At 39.5% G+C, this 22,655-nt stretch overlaps 1 protein-coding gene and 1 non-coding gene across 6 annotated transcripts in view; both read left to right on the forward strand.

Annotated features, from left to right (window-relative positions):
• Positions 1-22,655, forward strand: part of LMNTD1 (lamin tail domain containing 1) — a 317,264-nt gene that overhangs the window by 70,367 nt on the left and 224,242 nt on the right. For all 5 annotated transcript variants that reach the window (XM_037020399.2, XM_037020400.2, XM_037020398.2 and 2 more), the window contains exon 2: positions 7,368-7,549. In XM_037020399.2, the coding sequence (XP_036876294.2) occupies positions 7,368-7,549 (182 nt within the window). The remainder of the gene's footprint in view (positions 1-7,367; positions 7,550-22,655) is intronic.
• Positions 9,988-10,178, forward strand: LOC140846639 (U2 spliceosomal RNA). The gene has a single exon (XR_012125974.1). It is a non-coding gene; the product is annotated as a U2 spliceosomal RNA (small nuclear RNA).

Below are 22,655 nucleotides of genomic sequence, written 5' to 3' on the forward strand. Positions count from 1 at the left end.
AGGTCAGATGCTATAAGTGGGTTTCATGAAGAAGGTCCTTGAAGAAAATATGGTGAGTAGCAAGTGGACTGAACAGTTTTTTCTTATGAATTGCTTAGAATAAAAGAATTTGAGGTTAAATAGAAAATTTACTGGGCTTCAAATCTTAGACTTTGGGAAGTGAGCAAGGGAATAATGTTTACTGATTTATTCGTTATCATACTGAATTTAAATTAGATAATATGTACGTAAAAAGGTTGAAAACAATGTGCAAGATGTTAATAAAAGAAACTCCTGTGACAAAATATGTTTTATATTTCTTTTAAAAGTGTTTCATCACTGCATATTAGGTACTATATTATGAAAAGTATCAAGTCAGTGCCATAGAGTATAGATATTTTGGACTCAACGTCGTTAACAACAGCTGCACAAATAGATTGTGTACTAGTGTATGTTGCCTAGGGATTCAGGTTGATGGGACACTAGCAAGAGTTCACACAGTGGACATCCGGTAGTTTTTACGGCCTGACATTTCCTTCTCTTTAAACAGGGCGCATCTGATCTTTTTGGGGAAGCACTCCTCCTCTCTGAGTTCGCACAGTTCCAATCAGAGTGACTATGGTGACCGTAATAGTTGACATCAGTGGTGGGATGCATGATGTGGGTCTGTCCAGGGAGAATACAAGCTGTATTGGACACTGAAATTGGTTCAGATTTGGCTATATGACCCAAGTCAGGCTAACTGGGGTCTATCTCAGGGCTTCTGGAACTATCAGAAAAAATGCACTTTTGCAACAATGGGGTTGCTGAGTTCACAGGATGTAAAAACAATGAAGCTAACGTAGTCATTTTAAATGTTACACATAAAATACATACCTGAAAATAAACCCAAAACAAAGGGAAGAAGAACTTAGATGTGGAAAGAGACAAGTACCTGAGGACATTTGAACATTTGGATTCTGCTCTATCCACAGCTAGTGAGCCCTTGAATCTCTCAGATATGTGAGCTATCATTTTTGTGTTTGGTTAAAAAATTTGCTTTCAGTTAAAACTATGTTTCTGCCCTTGAAAATAAGGCAACTACTAATACACCTAATTCAAATAGTGGTAGTAGGAAGTTAATTTGTAATCGTGGAAAGAAATGTGTATTAGGCAGAAGTTCTAAAAGAAAACATTTATGCACATCAAATAACACACAGAGCAAGAATATATTTTTATTAAACCATTTCAAAATTTAGGTAGTATTATAGAATTTTAAGATTATAGAGATACTTTCTTTTAAGTTCTTTTTTAAATTGATGTATAGTTGATAAACAATATTATATTGGTTTCAAGTATACAACACAGTGATTCATCAGTCACACCCATTATTAATCTTCACCCCAACTAGTGCAGTTACTATCTCTCAACATAGAAAGATGTTACAGAACCATTGAGTATATTCTCCATACTGCACTTCCAGACCCATGACCAATTTATAGTTTGATTAAGATTTTGTACCTCTTTTATCCTCCTCACCCCTGCTTATCCTAACCCTTCCCCGATGATAGCTACCAGTCACTTCTCAGTACGAGTCTCCTGCTGTTTCATTCATTTTGTTCTTAGATTCCACATATAAGTGAAATCACATGGTATTTGTTCTTTTAACTTTCTAATTTTATATTTGTAGGCAGGTTAACTTAGGTCCAGAAGGAAACAACTAAAATATTAAATAAAGGTTATGGACAAACGCTTCCATGTGATTGTAATAATGGAAATAAACAATGGAAACTGAAGCATCTTAAAAGATTTAAATTTCTCAAGGCCAACTGTGACTATTAGGAGCCAAATTAATGTTATTTTTCATGCAATTTAACCTAGTCAAAAAGAACCATAGGAGTGAAACAAAATTGGTATATTAATTTAAAAATAGTTCATTCTTTTTCCCTAAAAGTGACTTCACTCTTCCTTCTACTAGGAAACGTAGATAAAATTTACAAACAGATATGCATCCAAAACATAAACCAGTTTATTTCATACTAAAATATTAGTTTAGCTTGTTTATTTTCTCAAGAAATAATAATAAGCACTTCCTCTATTCAAATGGAACTTCGGTTAAAATTATAAATTGACACCATCTTAATTTAATTTCTAAGCAACTACCAGCATTTTCATGTTACCAAAGTTGACCAAGTCATTAGGAAAAATGATCAAATCCATTGTTTGGCATCATGGAGGCCAAACAGCTGGCTGACTTAGATAAAGGTTTCATTCTTTCATACACTGACTGTTGTGACATGTTGGCATCATAGTAGAGGATTTAGGGACACTACATTTGCCTTTAAAGATTACACTTTGGAAAAATAAATGCCAGATAATCTGTATCTTGAATATGTTTTGTCATTTCAGTCATTTACTAATTTGTAATTGTGAATCTGGATGGTAAGATTATGGGTTGGACTTTTTATGGTCAGTTTTGAAAGGTTTTAAAACAAAAAACGAAGCTGTTAGTCCTGTCTTTGAAAAACAGCAAAACACAATGGAAATGTTTCACATCATATGGTGATATTATATAAATAGCAAGAGGATTGTGTCAATTTATTATCAGTAGAAAACAGGGAAGGCACATTTCCTAGTCTTTATCTTTTGTGAAAAATATACATACTAAAATACAGCTAAGCTAATCATTAGCTCTAATTACTAAAGGTAACAGGATACAGCCAATATGTTCTCCTTAAAAAATAAGGTTACCAACTCTCATTTAAAATAATCATGTAAAGCACAAAAATTGAAAAAATACAACAAAGGGCATGAACATTGATCAGTAGAAAATGTAAACAGACTGAATAAAAAAGACTGACTCACTCATATTCATTTTGGAAACTCCATGATTAACAGCGTCATTGGTACAGTGACTTGAGCTACCATGACTATTTGGCAAATAATTGACCACTGTCTGTGTTGTTAGAAAGAGATCAAATTTTTGCTCAGCTGATTACATGATAATCATACAGAAACTGTGACCTGGAAGAGCTATTACTAATATGCATTGAGAATATAGCATGAAAAAATGCAAATAGACATAAGCATGATTATTCATACAATAAAAGTGCCGGCAGTATTTCCTCTTCAAAGGTCAGAGAGTTAAGATATATGAAAATCCTTAGAAGTTACATGGAACTGAACACAGAAGCCAGCTCATATGCTGACATGTTGCTGTACTATAGATGGGCTAAAGTGGTTCTTTCATTGCTATGTGGTCTCCATTGGTCCCTTGGGTACAGGTGTCATTAAATAACTTGCTTCAGGTTACATACTTACTTAAAAAAATCAAATAATGTAGAAGTGAAGAGTTAAAATGAGAATACTCCTTTACTAGTGTGTGATTCTTCTCAAAGGTTTTCTGTGTACGCGTAAACATTATCATGGCCAGGACTAGGGGACTAGGCATGCAGTGTGTAAAATTAAGGAGGCACTCAGGTGCCCCCTGGGTACCTCACTCACCTCCCTCTAGTCCTGGTCCTGAAACATATGCAAATATATGTGTGTACTTTTATACAAATTTAAATGTAATGTAAAATCAAAATGGGATCATCTATACATGTATGACTTGCTTGTTTCACTTAATGTGCGGCAAGTGCTCTTCCTTGTGAGTGTGTATAGATCTATGTCATTTTCTCAGATATTCTCACAATGTGTTATAACATCAATGTACTGTAATTTATTAAATCCCCCATCTGTTGATGGACATTTATATCATTTCAAATACTGTCAGTTTTTGAATACTGCTAGTAATACTGCAATTTTTTATAGACATTTTTGTGTACTTTTGTATTTTGGTAGGACAGATTATTGTCAATAATGCAGTTGTATATTCAATAAATATTCACATTTTAGGTATAGAGGTTTGTATCTCAACATATACATGTTGATAAACCCACAGCCAACATCACACTTAACAGCAAAAAGCTGAAAGCCTTTCCTCTAAGATTGAGAACAAGACAGGGATGCCCACTCTCACCACTTTTATTCAACATAGTACTGGAGGTCCTAGCCACGGCAATCAGACAACACAAAGAAATAAAAGGGATCCGTATTGGTAAGGAAGAAGTTAAACTGTCACTGTTTGTAGATGATATGATATTTTACATAGAAAACCCTAAAGACTCTACCAAAAGACTATTAAAACTAATGCTGGATTTAGCAAAGTTGCAGGATACAAAATTAATACACATAAATATGTTGCATTCTTATATACTAATACCTAGTTAACAGAAAGAGAAATCAGGAAAACAACTCCATTTACAATTTTATCCAAAAGAATAAAATACCTAGGAATAAACCTAACCAAGGAGGTGAAAGACCTATACTCTGAAAACTACAAGACACGAGAGAAATTTAAGACACCAATAAATGGAAATATATCCCATGCTCATGGATAGGAACAATTAATATTGTCAATATGGCCACCCTCCCTAAAGCAATCTACAGATTCAATGCAATCCCTATCAAAATACCAACAGCATTCTTCAATGAACTAGAACAAATAGTTCTAAAATTCATATGGAACCACAGAAGACCCTGAATAGGTAAAGCAATCCTGAGAAAGAAGAACAAAGCTCCCAAACTTCAAGCTCTACTACAAAGCCACAGTAACCAAAACAATTTGGTGCTGGCACAATAACAGACCCAGAGATCAGTGGAACAGAATAGAGAGCCCAGATATAAACCCATATGTATATTGTCAATTAATACACAATAAAGAAGCCATGAATATACAATGGGGAAATGACAGCCTCTTCGCCAGCTGGTGCTGGGAAAACTGGACATGCATGGAGCTAGAGGGTATCATGCTCACTGAAATAAGCAAGGTGGAGGAAGACCAGTACTAAATGATTTCACTCATTTGTGGGGTATAACAACAAAGCAAAACTGAAGGAACAAAACAGCAGCAGACTCACAGACTCCAAGAAGGGACTAGTGGTTACCAAAGCAGAGCGGTAGGAGGTTCAATAGCATACAAGATGATATAGAAGAATGCGTCAGAGACCTGAAAGTACCAAACAGAATCTAGGAGAAGGGGATTAAGGGGCAGTATAATTCATAATCACAATATAGGTAAGTCATGGGGAAGGCAGTACAGCATGAGAAGACAAGTAATGACTCTATAGCATCTTCCTACTATGCTAAACAGTGATCGCAACAGAGTGGGTGAGGACTTGAAAAAAAATTATACCACAGTTTTTCTTAACTGATATCTCAAGTTAAGGATACTTTTCCTAGTTTTGTAAGTATTATTAAAACTATAAATGAATGTCAAAATTAATTACATATATTTATTTTTTATTTTTTATTTTTGAGAGGGCACTTCTCATATTTATTGATCAAATGGTTGTTTACAAGAATAAAATTCTGTATAGGGGACTCAAAGCACAATCATTAATCAACCCCAAGCCTAACTCTCAACAGTCTCCAATCTTCTGAAGCATAAAGAACAAGTTCTTACATGGTGAACAAGTTCTTACGTAGTGAATAAGTTCTTACATGGTGAACAGTGCAAGGGCAGTCATATCACAGAAACTTTCGGTTTTGATCACGCATATGAACTATAAACAATCAAGTCAGATATGATTATTCATTTGATTTTTATACTTAATTTATATGTGAATCCCACATTTCTCCCTTATTTTTTTTTTAAATAAAATGCTGAAGTGGTAGGTAGATGCAAGATAAAGATAGAAAGCATAAGTTAGTGCTGTAAGAAGGCAAGTGTAGACAATCAGGTCTGTGCCTATAGACTAAGTATTAATCCAAGCTAGACAAGGGCAACAAAACATTCACGGATGCAGAAGATTTCTCTCAAAACAGGGGTGGGTGAGGTTCTAAGCCTCACCTCTGTTGACCCCCAATTTCTCACCTGATGGCCCCCCTGCGACTGTGCCTGTCTTAGGTTGTTCCTCCCTTGAGGAATCTTACCTGTCTCTGGCTTAATTACATATCTTTTTGAAAGTAACTTCTAATAACAATAGCAAAAACTTAAATAGTACCTAATATATGGAAGACAGTGTTTGAACTTTTACATTTATTAACTAAATTAAAATGGAGGAAATAATTGTACCTAACTCAGAGTTTATAAAATATGAGATAAACATACTGAATGGAACATAGTGGATGCATGTTATATGGAACTCTCTGTGCTTCCTGAAACTGGATGTCTGTATCTTTTTCCAGATTAAGGAAGTTTCCAGCCATTCTTCAGATAAGTTTTCTGCCCCTTTCTCTCTTTTCTCCTGGGACCCTTATAATGTGAATATTATTCTACTTGTTGTTTCCTGGAGGTCCCTTCTTCTCTATCATCTTGTTTGCTGTTGAACCCTCTATTGTGTATTTTTCAGTTCAGTTATTGCATTCTTCATCTCTACAACTTCTGTTTGGTACTTTCTTATGGTTTCTATCTCTTTGTTCAAGTTCTCACCATGTTATTTGTCTCCTGAGTGTGGCAAGCACCTTTATGATCACTACTTTGCACTTTTTATCAGGTAGTTTCATATCCCCATTTCATTGAGGTCTTTTTCTGAGGTTTTGCCTTGTTCTTTTGTTTAGAACATATTCATCTGTTTCCTCATTTTGCTTGTCTGTCTCTGTGTTTCTGTGCATCAGGTGGAACCACCACCTCTCCCAGTGGAAGGAGTGCCCTGGTTTAGGACGTGAACCTGAGTGTTTAGCCTTGCCCTAGTTCTTGGTTGTCTCTTGAACCTTTGTGTTTGTCTGAGTAACCTGATTTTTTCTTGATAGGGCCCAGTTGTTGAGGGTGTGTCTCTATCCTAAAGGGAGTGAGCTCAGTCAGTACCTAGATTCAGGCTGATTGGAAGCTAGATCTTTAGGCTGCAGCTTTTAAAGTATGCAGGTGTGTACAGTGCCGTGGAAGCACAGTCACAGACCCTGGAGATCAGGAGACAACGCAGGCCATCTGGAGGTGTCCTGCGGGCAACAGCTGCAGGTACTTGAGCTTCAGATGGTTGTATGAGCTTCTTTCTAGGAGGTACCAGCCACATCTTTGGGGGTAGTGTTTTGGCCAGACTGTGTTTCTGCTTCTCCTATCTGTCTAGATGTGGCCCTTTTATTCCTTTTTGAGGAGAAAGCCATTCAGCTACTTTTCAGCTGAAATTATTCCATGTGTAGCTGTAGATGCGGTGCATCCAAGGAAGGAGGTGAGTTGAGGGACTTGCTACACTGCCACCTTGGAATGCTCTCTCTATTTTTAATATATCTTAAGGCAACTGAAGGATTTCTTCACCCTAAGCAATTTGAGTAAATGTGATTTTGTGGGGTATTTTTGGTTGGGATTTTCTTGATGTCCTCAAGGACAATCTGACCTTTTCATCCGTGCTTTTGTAATAAAATGACAGGCATTTCAAGAGATGAGAGGCAGGCAAATGCCCAGGACTCAGAAGTGCCATCCCACCCATCAAGAAGAGCCCCCAAATTAAGAATCCCAGAGATTCCATACAAACAACCGCATGGAAAAGAAGCCAGAGCTACAGAGGTGATCTGGATCCAGGAAGAAATGGAAGATGCCTGCAATCAAAAAGTGAGTCTGTAAGTTACTGTATGTGCTCTAGCTTGTCTTTTTTTCAGAATTTTAAATCTATTGGTATTTATTCAACTTTTCTTCTCCTCCAAGCCTTAATTTAATCACTGCTTATGTTTGCTAAAGAAAAGTGGATTCTGTCTTTTAGTCTTAATAAAGATTAAGTTTTTCTCAATCTCAGTGAGGAAGGTAATTATCATAGTGGAGGGACTAGATGGTTTAAATTATTTTTTTGGAAATGAGGGCTTATCTTGGGGTCTTGCTCTTCAATTTACTGGCTATTTGATCTCTGTCGCTTTTTAAATCTGTCTCCATCACAGTTTCCTGATCTGGGAAATTGAGATAATAATAGTACCTATTATTATCTAAAGCCGCTGATAATTGTTAGATATCAGTATAATTATTGTTAACTGAATATGCGGGAGTAGTCTTTCTACTCTTCTACCTCATGACTTTTGGGTATAAAATGCCTTTGTTTGGCAGGTCAAGGACAGTGACACCAACCGTTGGCATTACCACTGGGCCTGGGATTGAGAAAAATGAAAACATGGTCCTGACCATAGATATCCTGAAATTTATATATGTATAAAAATATACAGTAGAAAAGCTGTATTCAGTTGTAAACATTTATTAAGCTAACACTTTGTGTACTTTTTATGCATATTATTAATCAGTAAAAAGAACAAAAAAATAGACAATTGCTATGGCAATCCCATGATTTGGGGTGTGAAAAAATAGATACTTATAGCTTAGTTGAAATTAGCAATTGAAATGCACAGTTTTCCTTTTTTGGAACCTCATACCAATAACACAGTAGAGATTATCATAACTCATCACCAACCTGGTTACCGTTCCAGAGTTATAGTTGGTTCCCAAACCAGGTGAAAATCTAAACTAAAGAACTGGCTAAAAGACAGCTAAAATAATTGGTTTGCTCTGTGTCTCTACAATAATTTAGGCTCCCTATAAAGTCCGAGGGAAAAATGTTTCACAGAGGAGTTTGCTACATTAGTCCGCCTCTCTGAAAGCAGGAGAGGGTTTTTCTTCTGACTCTGGCACAAAAACCCTGGGACAGAATGCCTGACCCTCCTCTTATTGTGCCCATCCCTGTTACGCTGCTTGGCTTCTGATATCAGGGGCAGCGGAAGCACTGCGACTGATGGTCCCCAAGATGGCGTGTTTCTTTGAAGGCAGTGAAGATAGGCAGACAACTCATATGTGTTGGCACTGCACGTAAAGTTTAGACAGTCTCCTGCTTGATCAAAATTTCAAATTGGAGACTGAGTTCAGGTACTGATTTCAAGATAATTGCTGCAATTTAGGTAGACCCAGTGAGGACAATGCACTGGAGAAGAGATATGATAAAAGATCTGATATTAAGCTGTAGTGTCTGTAGACGTAACTGACGTATTGTATGCAGAGGATCAGTGACCTAGAGGGAGGAGCCCAGTGTGGTTCCCAGATCTCCAGTTTGGGTGGCTTGGAGGAAGGTGGTGACATTGCTGTTGAAAAAGGAGACAGGAAGAGAGGTAAGTTGAGGCAGAAAGGAAGATGATGAGTTCCGTTTTGGACACGTTGAGTTGTAGGAAATAATAATGAGCTGCAGAAATGTGAGTAAAACCATATTGTAAAATTTAAAAAAAACCTAGATTCTTTCAATAAATGCAAGATTTACATGATTGAAAACATCCACAGCAGGAAAAGAAAGAAGAGCTTGATAACTGAGTTTCTTCTGGCAAAACAAGCCCATCGTGCGCTCTGCTTTACTTGGGTAACTGAAGCAGCCTTGGCCTGTTAAGAATAACTTTGTTCCACTTCATTTTATTATTACTAAGAATACCTCTTTAGAGAATTTCACTTTTATCATTTCAAAGTAATTCAGACTTTTTGAAAAGGGCAAAATAAAATGATACTTGAGTGCAATAATAAATATTTTGACACAGACTCTTCTCTCTAAAATGCTTGCAGTTACTATAAATAACAGCTGTCATGAAAAAATAGTTTAAACAATACAGAAAAACAGCTAAGAACACTTAGATCTTCCTACTCTGACATAGCCACTATTAGTATTAGAGGTATAATATTTCATGCATCTCACACACACACACACACACACACACACAAATACAGATGCAAATTTATTTAGATGGAGATATATCACATATATTCTTTTAATTATGGACATCCATGTGTTTCCTAAAACAGTCTTGTTTACTTAAGTTTATTCCTGCCTCCTTCCTTTTCTTTATTCCTTTATTTTCTTTATTCCCTTTCCAAAGCAACTTATATTTAATGATACACATGTGTACATATATTTAGTAAATTATATATTATGTAAGTATATATACACATTTTGTATGCATATATATAATGTATACAAACAAAACTTTGGAGGATTCAGTCATTGATTAATTATTTTTAAAAGCTAGGGTCATATAATCGCTTCTCGGCCTTTTGGCTAAGATCAAGTGTAGTATCTGTTCTTATCAGTTTAATATCTGATACGTCCTCTATCCGAGGACAATATATTAAATGGATTTTTGGAGCAGGGAGATGGAATAGGAGCTTGCTCCGTCCACTCCACGCATCGACCTGGTATTGCAGTACTTCCGGGAACGGTGCACCAAAAAAAAAAAAAAGCTAGGGTCATATTATATATATTTTTCTGTGTTTGCCCTTCCCCCTTAACACTACGCTGTGAAAGAACCCTCAGGTCAGTTGCTTTAGGCATCATGTAAGTATCTCATCTACTTGAGACTGATTTTCCTAAGAGCTGAGACAGTGTCCTATTTGTTTTCAGTAGAACCTACTCTCTCACAGCATGTCCTGGGGACTCAAGATTGAATATACTAATATTATCAAAAGTGTAAAGCCAGGCTATTGAGAATGAAAATATTTGGCCCAAGCAATTTGCCAGAGGTCATTTATGCCAAGTGCAAACGTCAGAGCTCTACACCCCATGAGGTTGGTAAAGGTATTATAGGCATCCCTTGGAGATTTGTGGGTTCAGTTCTAGATGACTGTGATAAAATGATTATTATAATAAAGCAAATCGAATTAATTTTGGGGGTTCCCAGTGCATATATAGAAGTTATGTTTACAGTATCCTTTAGTCCCCTATGTGTGCAATAGCATTATGTCTAAAACAGCAATATACATACTAATTAAAAATATTTATTGCTAAAAAACGCTAACCCTATTCTGAGCTTTTGATAAGTCCTAATCACTGATCACAGATCACCAGAATAAAATAATAATAATGATAAATACGAAATATTTGTGAGAATCACCAAAATGTGACACAGAGACATGAAGTGAGCAAGTTGGAAAAATGGTGCTGACAGGCTTGCTTGGCACAGGGTGGCCACAAACCTTCCATTTGTAGAACATGCAGTATGTGTGCAGCGCAACGGAAGGAAGCACAACACGGCCAGTTACGCCTGTATTCCCACGTCACACACAAAGAGAATGCGGGGCATTGACTTAGAATAGTTCTTCCATGAGTGAAGATCCCTGTACAGTCAGAGGTACTGCACTGCAGTCTCACAAACTGATGGAAAGTGCGTAAAGACCCATGTGCTGGCAAGTAAATGGTAGCCGTGGTAAAATCATGCCTCACTTGGATGAGTCATTGACTCTGAAGGACTCAGGCCAGTCTCCTGCCGCCCTCCTTGCTTCTCCCGTGGTCACTGTTTTCCTCGTTAGAAGTCTTCTGTGGTCAGTGGGGGACATGAATTCTCACATTCCATTTACAGAGAAGAATGAGACACAGTGAGGCCAAGTTATTTTATCAAGTGATGTTGAAGAAGTCAGTAAAGGAAAGAGACAGAGAAAGCAGTCCCATTGATTCCCAGACTATAGGTGCCTCTAAACAAAACCTGAATTCCGGAAAACGCCATTCAGCTTAAGTTTTGTTATGAAAGTGAACCTCAACACTTGGTTAATTTATGGCATTAAGGAGAATAAAAGCGGGAAGTGTGGTGCTTAGTACAAAGTGGGTACATAGCTGGGAGCACAGGCAGGCTGTGTCTCTCCTAGGCTGCGTGTGCTGCCCAGGTGGCCTGCCTCAGATTCTCCCAGGGGGCGTGTTGAAAGGCAGAGCCTGGGTCCACCCAAGAATCAGAATCTGGGGGATGGAGCCTGGAATTTGGAGGATAGGATACACTTTTAATAAGCATGTAACATAACTTTTATGTGTACTAATGTTTGAGAACAACTGTATGCCCTTCCAGGGACCCTCTCTGGCATCTTGGCTTAGTGAGAAAGGCAACCACTTACTGTCGGCTCTTGGGGAAGTTACTTAAACTCCCCAGTTCCTGGTTTCTCCATCTACAGAATAGGGATAATAGCACCTATTAGCACAGACAGTTACCATAATAATCAAAAGGCATATGCGTAAAGAGTCTGACACCCAATGTTTAACTATAAATGGCATTAACCCCAAATTAACCTTAATTAAAGAGAAGGCTTGTGAAGCTGTTTTAGAAAACTTGAATCTGATTATCTTGGTGTGTTTTTCAGTTTGGAAAGAATCTTGGAGAAAGGAAATCAGGAATTCGGTGATACACAGTAACTAAGCCCATAGGAAGGTCGAGATCTAGAAAACTCTATGGGAAGCACCGTCACCCCTTCGTGGCCTTCTTTAGGAACCGATGGGTGATGTCGTGGGAGTGCAGACCCAGGCAAAGGCACGGAGCCGAGGACGTGTGGGTAATGGTGGTAAAGCTGTGCTGATGCAGGTGCCAAAAGGTGAAGCAGTGATGCTCAGGCAGACTGGGAAGCAGTGACGCACGCGGACCTCTAGGGTACAGATCAAGCTCTGCTGAGTCAGGAAAAGCAACCAACCATCCCAGGGCCATCATGAATCATAACTTTGTGAATGCATGTGATGGACACAGTTCATACATTTTCTCCAAGAAGGAAGCGACTAAAAAATGAAATTTAGAACCAATTTTAAAGAGCAATGTGAGAAATTGTATTAAGGGAGCTTCTTAGTTATGACTGGGAGTAAGTCACAATCTCCCTTAGCTTTAGAGGCCTCAACTGTGAAGCAAACAATTGTCTTTTGAGGCCTGTTTTAGTGGGAGGAATCTCCTGATTCTGTAATTACACAACTAAATGCTGGCATTAGTTTAATTTAGTCTAAGTCCCATATGAATTAAGAGTTTTCACAAAATATTATTTCCATTAGATTTACTATGTTGTGCATCTTGCTTTATGTTCCAGTACACACTGTTCTTTAATGCAAAACTACATTAATCAAATGGTGGGAGGAAAATGTTAGTTACAGTTTTTTGAGTGCTTAGCCTAAAGCTGAGCTCTTTCTTAGTTAAATCCTTTTCGTATGTGAACTAGACCCCACAAGAATCCTAGAAATTAAGTACTGTTTTTTCTAATGGGGAAATTCTTTCTTTTTTGTTGAGATATAAAATTGATGTTTAACATTGCATTAGTTTTAAGGTGTACAACGTGACTTGATATATGTATATACTATGAAATGATCGCCACAATAAGTTTAGTTAACATCCGTCATCACACATATAGTTATTTTTCTTAAAACTAGAACTTTTAATATCTTCTCTCTTAGCAACTTTCAAATATATAATATAGTATTGTTAACTCTGCTGTACATTACATCCCCAGGACTTTTTTATCTTATACCTGGAAGTTGGTATCCTTTGACCACCTTCACCCATTTTGCTCACCCCCTAACCCACCCCTACCGCCCACCCCATAGCCTCTGGCAACCACAGATCTGTTCTCTATCTGTGAGCTTGGTTTTCTGTTTGTCTGTCTGTTCTAGATTATCCTGGTGTGGTTTTCAGTTTGGAAAGAACCTTGAGAAAAGGAGATTAGAAATTCAGTGATATACAGTGACTAAACCCATTTGGAGGTCAAGATTTTTTAACTCTCAAGGACCCTCAAGGTTTATCTATGTTGTCACAAGTGGTAGGATTTCATTCTTTTTATGGCTGAATAATATTATGTTTGTGTGTGTGTGTGTGTGTGTGTATCTTACATTTTCTATCCATTTATCTGTTGATGGACACAGGTTATTTCCATATCTTGGCTATTATAATATTGCAATGAACATGGGGGTGCAGATAAGTTTTTGAGACAGTGATTCTGTTTCCCTCAGATAAATATCCAGAAGTAGAATTGCTGGATCATATGGTCGTTCTATTTTAAAATTTTTGAGGAAATTCCATACTGTGTTCCATAGTAGCTGCACCAGTTTACATTTCCACCAAGGGAATTCCAGGGCACAAGGGCTCCCTTTTCTCCACGTCCTTGCCAACACTGGTTATTTCTTGTCTCTTTGCTAGTAGCCATTCTAACAGGTGTGAGGTGATATCTCATTATGGGTTTGATTGGCATCTCTCTGATGGTGAGTGATACTGAACACCTTTTCATGTGTCTGTAGGCCATCTGTTTGTCTTATTTGGAAAAATATCTTTCAGATTCTCTGCGCAGCTTTTAATTGGATTATTTTTCTTTTTTTTGACTTGTATGAGTTTTTATATATTTTGGGTGTTAACTCCTTACAGATACATGATTTGCAAATATCTTCTCCCATTCAGTAGGCTGCCTTTTCATTTTGCTGATGTGTCCTTAGCTGTGTAGCAACTTTCAGTTTGGAGCAGCCCCACTATTGTTTGCTTTTGTTGCCTTTGGTAAGTTCTATTATGATGCCCCTTTTAATTATGAGGAAATCGAGGAGCAGGCTTCAAGTCATCAAGCTTGTCACGGTCAGAAATGCCTTATCTGTGCACTAATTACCATAGACAGAGAGATGAGGGACCACTCACGTTAGATGCAAAGAATTTAGAAGTTCCTTATTCTATCAGTGACTGGAGAAACCCTGCTTATGTTCAGTTCTAAGTCCATTCTTGTGTTTATCCTGCTTTCTATCCCTGGAATCATCCCCTTAGAAACCCAAAGGGTGACATTATGGCAATGAAATGAGCCATCTGTCACTAAATATTTTGGCTACAAAGCTTTATTTTGGATCCAGTAGGCAGGAAAAAGACCTGACAGGAATTTTGCAGGTGAGTCCAGGGCAAAGGTCTGGTGATAACATCACTGGTGAATGAAACCCTTTTTCTTGCCCCCAAGGGCTTCCACATGCTTGCTACCCAAGTTGATTGTCATAATCTTGGAAATATCAGGAAATGATTCCCTCAACTATCATGCTACTTCATTTTCATTATCTAGAATAAAATACAACTTATCTAATAACATAGAGGGAAAAGAAACAAAATATTTTAAATGATAATAACAACAATTTTCAGCCTTTAGCCAAGAATATTTAGAATATTTTTTATTTTTAAAAATTAATATAAGTATATTTATGTTTAGATTATTCATATTTATTTTTGAAACAAAGCTTTCTGCTTTGATAAAAGTTCCCCAATTGAAAATGAAAAGCATGGAATTTCACAAGGCTTGCATTTCAGCTTAGGAAGCCAAGGTCAACAGGTTTTTAAAAATTGAATGCAGTGACTAAGGGAGAAGACTTTATTTTACTTGCATGAATATATTAATTATTAATCAAAACCAAAATAAAAGTATATGCTTAATAACCAGAAAAAAAAAACACTCAACTTCCTGAAATTGGCCTCTGAGATGGGCTGGAGCTTACAGCAACCAGGAAATGTACTTACCAGGAAGCTAGCCAGGAGCAACTTTTATTCCAGTTACACTCGAAATTCCTAACTTCTACTGACCTCTCACCTTCCAAAGATGTGGCTGGCATTTTACCATTTATAAACCTGGGCTCATTTTAACCTCATAGGTTTTAGCATTTGGGTGATATATGGTCATTAAATTGGTGACATCTGCCCATAACTTTTCAGACCATGTATATAATCATCCTGAGCAATTACTGCATAAATCATATTACTGGTACCTTCTTGCCTACCTGCAAAGGTGCCTAATCTGAGAGAGGTCGTGTTGACCCAAACATAAAGGAAGTACAGGTCATTTTTAACTAAGCAACTAAATAAAATAAGTAATAAGTGATATATTTTGATCACTTGTCAATGGAAGAACAACGTGCGTAAAAATGGGGTGGCCAGCAGAGGGAATTCAAGAGGTACAAGTTTAGACAGGGAAGGAGCAGTTACTCTTTGATCACGGGGCAGTTTTCTTTGGCTGATGGTGTGATGCCGAGAGAGGTCAATCACAGGGGTCCCCCAGCTCGGCAGAGGGAGCTCTTGCCGAACTGTTCACTGAGTTCCCGGAAGCTGTGCAGACCTGGTGAGGGCAGAGCTATGCAGTTAGCTCCACGAGAGCCCAGTGGGTGACAGAGGGCGGTACCCAGCGGTTGTGCCTAGGACTCCTGAACCAGAGGGACAGGTCCTGAGATGCAGTACAAGATGAATCAAGGCTCGTTTCAAGACTTAGCTGTGAATGAAGGAGAGGACATTGTGGGGTTGCCGAATTAAAGGTGTGGGCTTAGCAGGACAGTTATGGCCTCTTATTTTTCATAAGGCAAGGTTGTATATTTTAACATGTTTTCTAAAAATAACATATTAAGGAAAATTGGTTGCTAAAGGACTGTTGCTATTTTCTTCCAAGAGCATTGCTTGGTTTCTTCAAGGTACTTCTTTATTAACAGTATATTGTTTCAGTCTAACTTTAAGCTTTGAAACTTCCATGTCCAGAAGTATAGACATGATTGTCGATGTTATTTCTAACATTTTCTACCTATACTTACAATAGCTTGATCTTTTGAGGATATGACAAGCCTAGCAATATTTTTATTAATTCTACTTGCTAAGTGTGGTAGGCAGTTTTCTAAAAATGGTCTCCCACAATTCCATGCTGTCAAATCCCTGGAACCTGTGAAGGTGTTGGATCGTATGGCAGAGTTAACCTTTCAAAGGGAGATATACAGGTACATCTAATCTAACTGCATGGACCATCAAAACAGAGCTTTCTTCTGCTAGTGGCAGAAGAGAAAATCAGAGAGATTCAAGGCACAAGGATTTCATGTGCTCTTGTTGGCTGGAAGATGGAGGGGCCACATGATGGGAATGTGGGTGGTCTCTAGAAACTGAGAGCATTCTTGGGCTGGCAGCCAGCAAGGAGATGGGGGCCCCAGTCCTGCAGTAACAAGGAGCTGTTCTGCAAACAGTCTGAATGTACTGGGAACAGATGCCTTTGCAGTCTCCAGATGAGAGCTCAGACCAGTTGACATTTTGACCTTGGCTTTGTGGGACTCTAAGTAGAGGACCCAGCCAAGACCACCAGACTTCTCAGCTATAGAGCTGTGAGATAATAAATGAGAATTGTTTCAAGTTGCTAGTTTGTGGCAGTTTATCACACAGTAATAGATAAATGTGTTATCTGTTAATGTCTAGGCAAGTGGGACTCCTGGCTGAGTGGTGGAATAAACAAACCACGTCTAAGTGTTCATTCTAAATTTCCATGATCCTGTGTCTTCATCTTATATCACATTTGTTTATTAGCATACATTCTATTTTATTGGGCACAGGAATATGATGAGGCCTCTGTGTGTTCATCTCCGACAGCCTGGAATGAATGATGCTCTGGAATTAATTGTGTATGATCTGGTACAGGATTAAGCTCCATAAGTACTGAAGTCAGGTTCTCCAGCTGCCCTGTGCAGGGAAATCACTTCAGACAAGTTAAGATTTGCCTCAGCTGTCAATCATTCATTGGAATTCTTTTCATTTATTGGGAAAAAATGTAAAAATAAAAATACATGGCAGGAAGTTGAGACTGAGGTGTTGCAGAAGGAAAAAAACCTTCACTAACATGAGGCAGATTTTCAAGAGGTTGCCGGGTATGCGGGTTTAGCTGCTAATGCACTCACGTGTTTGGGAGAGTATGTGCTGTTTACATCGATGAGGCAGCTGCCATTTAGATACATCTCAGGGTTAAGGAGGTAAAGCAAACTAAATCTGAAAGGTTGTCCCATCTTCCGTTTAGAACGGGACTGTGAAATACCTCCTGATCAGATACTTTAAAAACTTGATCTAGAACAGAAAAATGACCTGCTTTCTGTTTTTTTTTTTAATTGAAGTACTGTTGATACACAGTCTTATATTGGTTTCAAATATACAACACAGTAGTTCAACAGTTACCCATATTATTAGATCCTTATGCCCACAAGCACAGTTACTATCTGCCAACAAAGAAGATGTTGCAGAATCATTGATTGTAGTCTCCGTGCTGTACTACCATCCCTGTGACCAGTTTATATCATGATTGAGATCCTTGTGCCCCTTTATCCCCCTCACCCTTCCCACCCACCCACCCCAGTTCCTCCCCCATGATAACCACCAGTCACTTCTCCGTGTCTCTGAGTCTACTGTTCATTCTGTTTGTTTTGTTTTTATATTCCACAAATAATTGAAATCATATGGTCTTGCCTTTCTCTGCCTGGCTGATTTCACTGAGCGTAATGGACCTGCTTTCTGCTTTCTCATCTTTCTCTCCTAGTCATAGGTGTGAAAAGAGGCAAAGCTCATGTGGGCGAAACTTCTGTCCGCAGGCCTGATAAACTGATCCGTTGGTGTTACTTTATATCTGCCTTGGAGGACAACCCCCATCTACTGGCTATGACCACATTGATCAAGAGTTCCAGTCTGGCTTTTTTCTTAGTAGAAAATAAGAATTTTTCCATCTCAAAAATGGGGTAAACAATACTCACTTCATAGGGTTGTCATGAGCATTAAGTGAGAAGTGTTCAGAAAGCTGTTAGCACTGTGCCCGCAGCGGTCAGGGCTCCATGGAGCAGTTTGGTGATGTTTTTACTTTCCGCTTCGCGGGAGGAGGGACCGCGCGGTGTGCCTGGAGCAGGCTGGCTGATCCCCACAGGCCTCCTGCGGTCTGAGTCCTCTTCACTCGTGGTGAGCAGTAGCCAAAGGGCCGAGACTCACAGGACCCTGTGAAGCTGGAGCGTTGTTAACTTAGTTAAAATGTGCCAAGTGCTTTCATACACAGCAGTGCTTTCAGGGCAGTGCTCAGCAATGATCCTGATAAACTTGTGGCAATCTGTACATAATTACATATTTGGAAACCCACACCTAGTTGGCAGTCATTCTCAATTAAAATACCTGCAAGGTGGATGAGTGCAGAGCCTTTCTGTAGGTAGCTAACATCTATCTCAGATTTGATGGTTTATAAAGTCTTCCATGGCAGTTATTATAACAGTCCTTCTGGGTTACAGGCGGTATCATTATCATCCGCATTATAGGATTGATGAAATTAGAATCAGGAAGGCAAAGTGAGTTGCCCAAAGTTGTTCTTTAAATTCCTAGGAAATAAGATGGTTATTTTTTGTCCCCATCTCTAAATATCCTTACGAAGGGCAACTTACTTTCAAGAAGTTATTGACACTCTCAATTGAGAAAAGATAGATGAATTCTTTTAGGCCACCAGGAAGCCAAATTAGAGATTATCACTGTATAAAACAATGATTTACAACAATCGAAGTTTGTTATCAAGACAGGTAAATAAAGAAATCAAAGCTACAACTATCAGTGTATTTCGTACCTGAGAATGTCATTGAGGATGATACGGTATTGGGGTTTAGAAAGGTGTGACCAGTCAAGGGGTTTCCTAGGCAGTTCTGTTTCTCCCTTACTCATCACTCATGACACAACTCTAGAGAAGAGAGAGACATGTTCCGAAGTTTACTTTCATTTCCATTTGCATATCTGTGGCCATAGAAAAAAAGAAATTTCTCACCTGCAAATTCAAAGAGTTGAAAAATATTTCTAGAGTCATATCCACTTAGAAGCTCATTTATCACAGCTCCATTAGTTTCAGAGTTTTGAAGTCACTTCCACACAAATCTGTCTCTTTGTCCATTTCCCTTACTCCGTCCACATTTTGAAGCAGACAGAATCTTGGCCATAAAACCACTAAGGGCAATGTTATTATAAATATTGCAGGGAAGAGAAGTCATAGACTGACCCCTGGAGAGTGGGTCTCAGGAAACAGGAAGTTTTACTCTTTTCCTTGGTGTAGATACTGTTAGAAATTACGCATTGGTTATGTGTTCAAGATATTTGTGCTTTTCTCCCACCTCCCACTCAGTTACTGCTTTTCCTCCAACAGATACCATTTCAGGTGCTATCCCGGCTTCCAGTTTTATGGTTCCCAAGGCATAGAGCTTTGGCCAGTTCCCTGCAATTTGCCATAGGTTGGCCCTGCATCAGCACGTACATTTTAGTTTCTGTAATAGTGATAGTTCCACACAGTAAACTCTGGTGCAACTAGAATGTGCTGCTTAAACCTCGCCTGTGGACTTCTGCCTTGAGGTGATGAGATTTGGATAATCTGAGACAGTCCATCAAAAGGAATCTATCACCTGGGGAAAAGCAGAGGCCTTTTTAGATAAGTATAGAAGGAACCATAAACCCAGGGAATCTAATATGTTCTTTTTCTCAGGGTTGGGGTGAACTGGTAGTAATTACAGAATACTCTGATTGCTAGCCTAGAATGGGTACACAGAGGAGGTTGTTGCCAGGAGAGGTGAGCTGGGACGCTGAGGTCTGTGGGGAAATGAAAGGCATTGCTGAGCTTGTAGCAGACATCCTGCTCCTTGGTCTCTGCCCCTCACTTGGTTTTTGTGTGTTTCTGTGTTATTAGACAACCGAGTTAATGAGAAGTTTTGACCCTTATCTTGTGATTACATGAAGAAATGTTCCATGTACCAGGTGCTTTTCTGGGGCTGATGAGGACCAGCAAGCTTCCTAACCAGTCAGGAGGGCAGAGGGTCCAGTGAGTCAGGAGCAGGAGCCCAGGACTCTATTTCAAGTGGACTGAAAGTGAGGATACTGAATCGGTGACACATCTAGATCAGTCCACACACAGCCGGATATGAAATGGGGTTATGTTTGTTACTGTGCTATTGCAGGATTAAAGACACCAAGTACCTCACCTTCTCCATTTAGCATGACACCTGCAGGTGGGCCAGCTACCTTGCCCCAGGGTGTAGTGAGAGGTGCCAGGAGTGCTGAGAACTGGCCCCATAACCAGCCAGCTTCCCTGCCTTCCCTCCCCAGCTAATGCCTCCACCTTAACATGGGGGAAAGTTAGGAGATAAAATGCTACTTCTAAAAAGGTGCTTTCCACATGCACTCATTATCACCTCCCAAAACAAGGAAGAGAGATCCTAAGGTGACCGCCAGGGAAGTTTTGGGGATGCAATGAGGTTTGGAGGTGGTAGGGGAAGGATGCCTGAGCTCTTCTTCCCTGGTCACCCCCACAGTCAGACACAAGACGCTCTTGTTTGAAATGTGAGGCCGTTGGACCTGCTGAGCGCCAGATGCAGAGAAGGGTCAGGACAGAGACAGGCTGGGACAGCGGGCTGCACAGGCACAGTGGAGCTCCCTCTGGTTGGGGTGACAAGGACATGGGACGGGACTAGGCCATTTTCTGGAAGAGAAGTTCTCTGAAGCAAGAGGCAGTGGGCCTGAAGGCCAGGGGTAGCAGCTAGCAGTGGGCGAGTGGTCTGGCCGGAGCTCTCTTCCCAAATTTGGGAAGCTTGCAGTGGGAAGGCTGGCCCGACAAACAGCCCTATGTGTTTTCCAGACTAGCGTTGGGTTCCCTGACACAGACGCGGCAATTAAGTTTGTTGTTCTGGGTCTGAGAACTAGCAAGTACCGCGGAGGGAACTGCAGCCTTGCCGCGGGCCCCATCCCTTCCTGTTCTCACGCGCTAGGAGGGGCAGCCAGCACCTCCAAGAGGAGAGGGGAGGCCTGCCGGGGCAGGGCAGAACGCAGGGCAGAACGCGTGCCCCTCAGACCCGCCCCGCCCCCATCACACACACTCTCAGTGAAGGAAGGACGGTTGAATCCAGCAACTTGACGTTTCAAAATGAATGGACTATTTCTTAAAGAATTAGACTGTTCTAGTAAGTTAAAGTGGCTCAAAATGTCTTTAGGGGAGTTCATCAGTAAGGGGGAATAGGGGAGCTCCCACAGAAATATTTACAGGCAGTTATTGGAAGAAATAAGATGTTTTTTGTTTACGCATAGAACAGATTGAGGCTCCTCAATAAAGTGGGGCAGTTATAACTGGGCAGACGTGGGATTGTAAAGAACACAGGGCACCAGGCAGGTGGGTGCTACCAAGAAGGGAGGGAGACAAAGAGAAAAAGCAAAGGAAACAGATGAGGGAGGGAGGGAGTAGAGTCCTTACCTGCTCCCACCCTGCAGAGGCTGTTGGAGCGGCAGAAGTGGGTCCGAGGAGGCCTGGAGGGCGCCCGTGCAGAGCGCATTCTCAGATCCGTTAGCCTACATCGCACCGCTGAAGACTGGGCAGCACCGAAGGCGGCTCCCCCCCTGCCTTGTCACTGAAGTGTCTTCTGCACCGAACATGCAAAGCTCCTTTCATCATCAAAATCTTTCATCATTTTTGGTCCCTTTCCCTTGTGTTCTAAAATGTGAACCCTTTGGCTTTCTTTCTTTTTTTAGTATTTTAACAGGAATCATTTTCTAAGTTTCTCATTTCCCTGCAAGTAATGATTTGATTTCATGCTTTGAATGTAAGAAGCAGCAGCTAAATCAATAGTACTGAACATATTTGCAAAAGAAAAGAATTTTTTAAAAAGTTTCCCTAAGCAAGGAAATGGTTGAAGGGCCAGGACAGGTTATTCCTCCCATTTCTAGAAACATGATAAGAGTAGCTTCTTTCCACTAAAAGAGGAAGTTTATTTCTTGCCATTCTTTACACTCTTTATGCCAAAAAAAGGCAATATCTATAGTTATTTCAACAAAGTGCTGCCATGGAGATGGCTAGCTTTTTGATGAAAAAGCACACATTTTCACTTTTCTTGATCAAGGAAATTTTATTTGCCCTGCACTTCCAACCTGGCTAAATATAATCACCAAGTTGCTAAAACTAGTGTTACTTCTACTGAGAGTATTTTTGGAACAATCGATGTAGATGGCTGCCACTACTACAGGGCCAGGTGCACGTCATCTGTAATGCTGGAAGAACTTTATTCCCATATTATTTTGATTTTTAGGAGAGCGTAACATCTGGAATTCCTAAAGTAGAAAAAGAGGGTTGTTAACAGTAGAGGCTTTTACAAAAAACAATTTGACGCGTTCTGCCAATGTGA

The sequence above is a fragment of the Manis javanica genome, chromosome 15, assembly GCF_040802235.1.
Source record: "Manis javanica isolate MJ-LG chromosome 15, MJ_LKY, whole genome shotgun sequence".
Taxonomy (NCBI): Eukaryota; Metazoa; Chordata; class Mammalia; order Pholidota; family Manidae; genus Manis; species Manis javanica.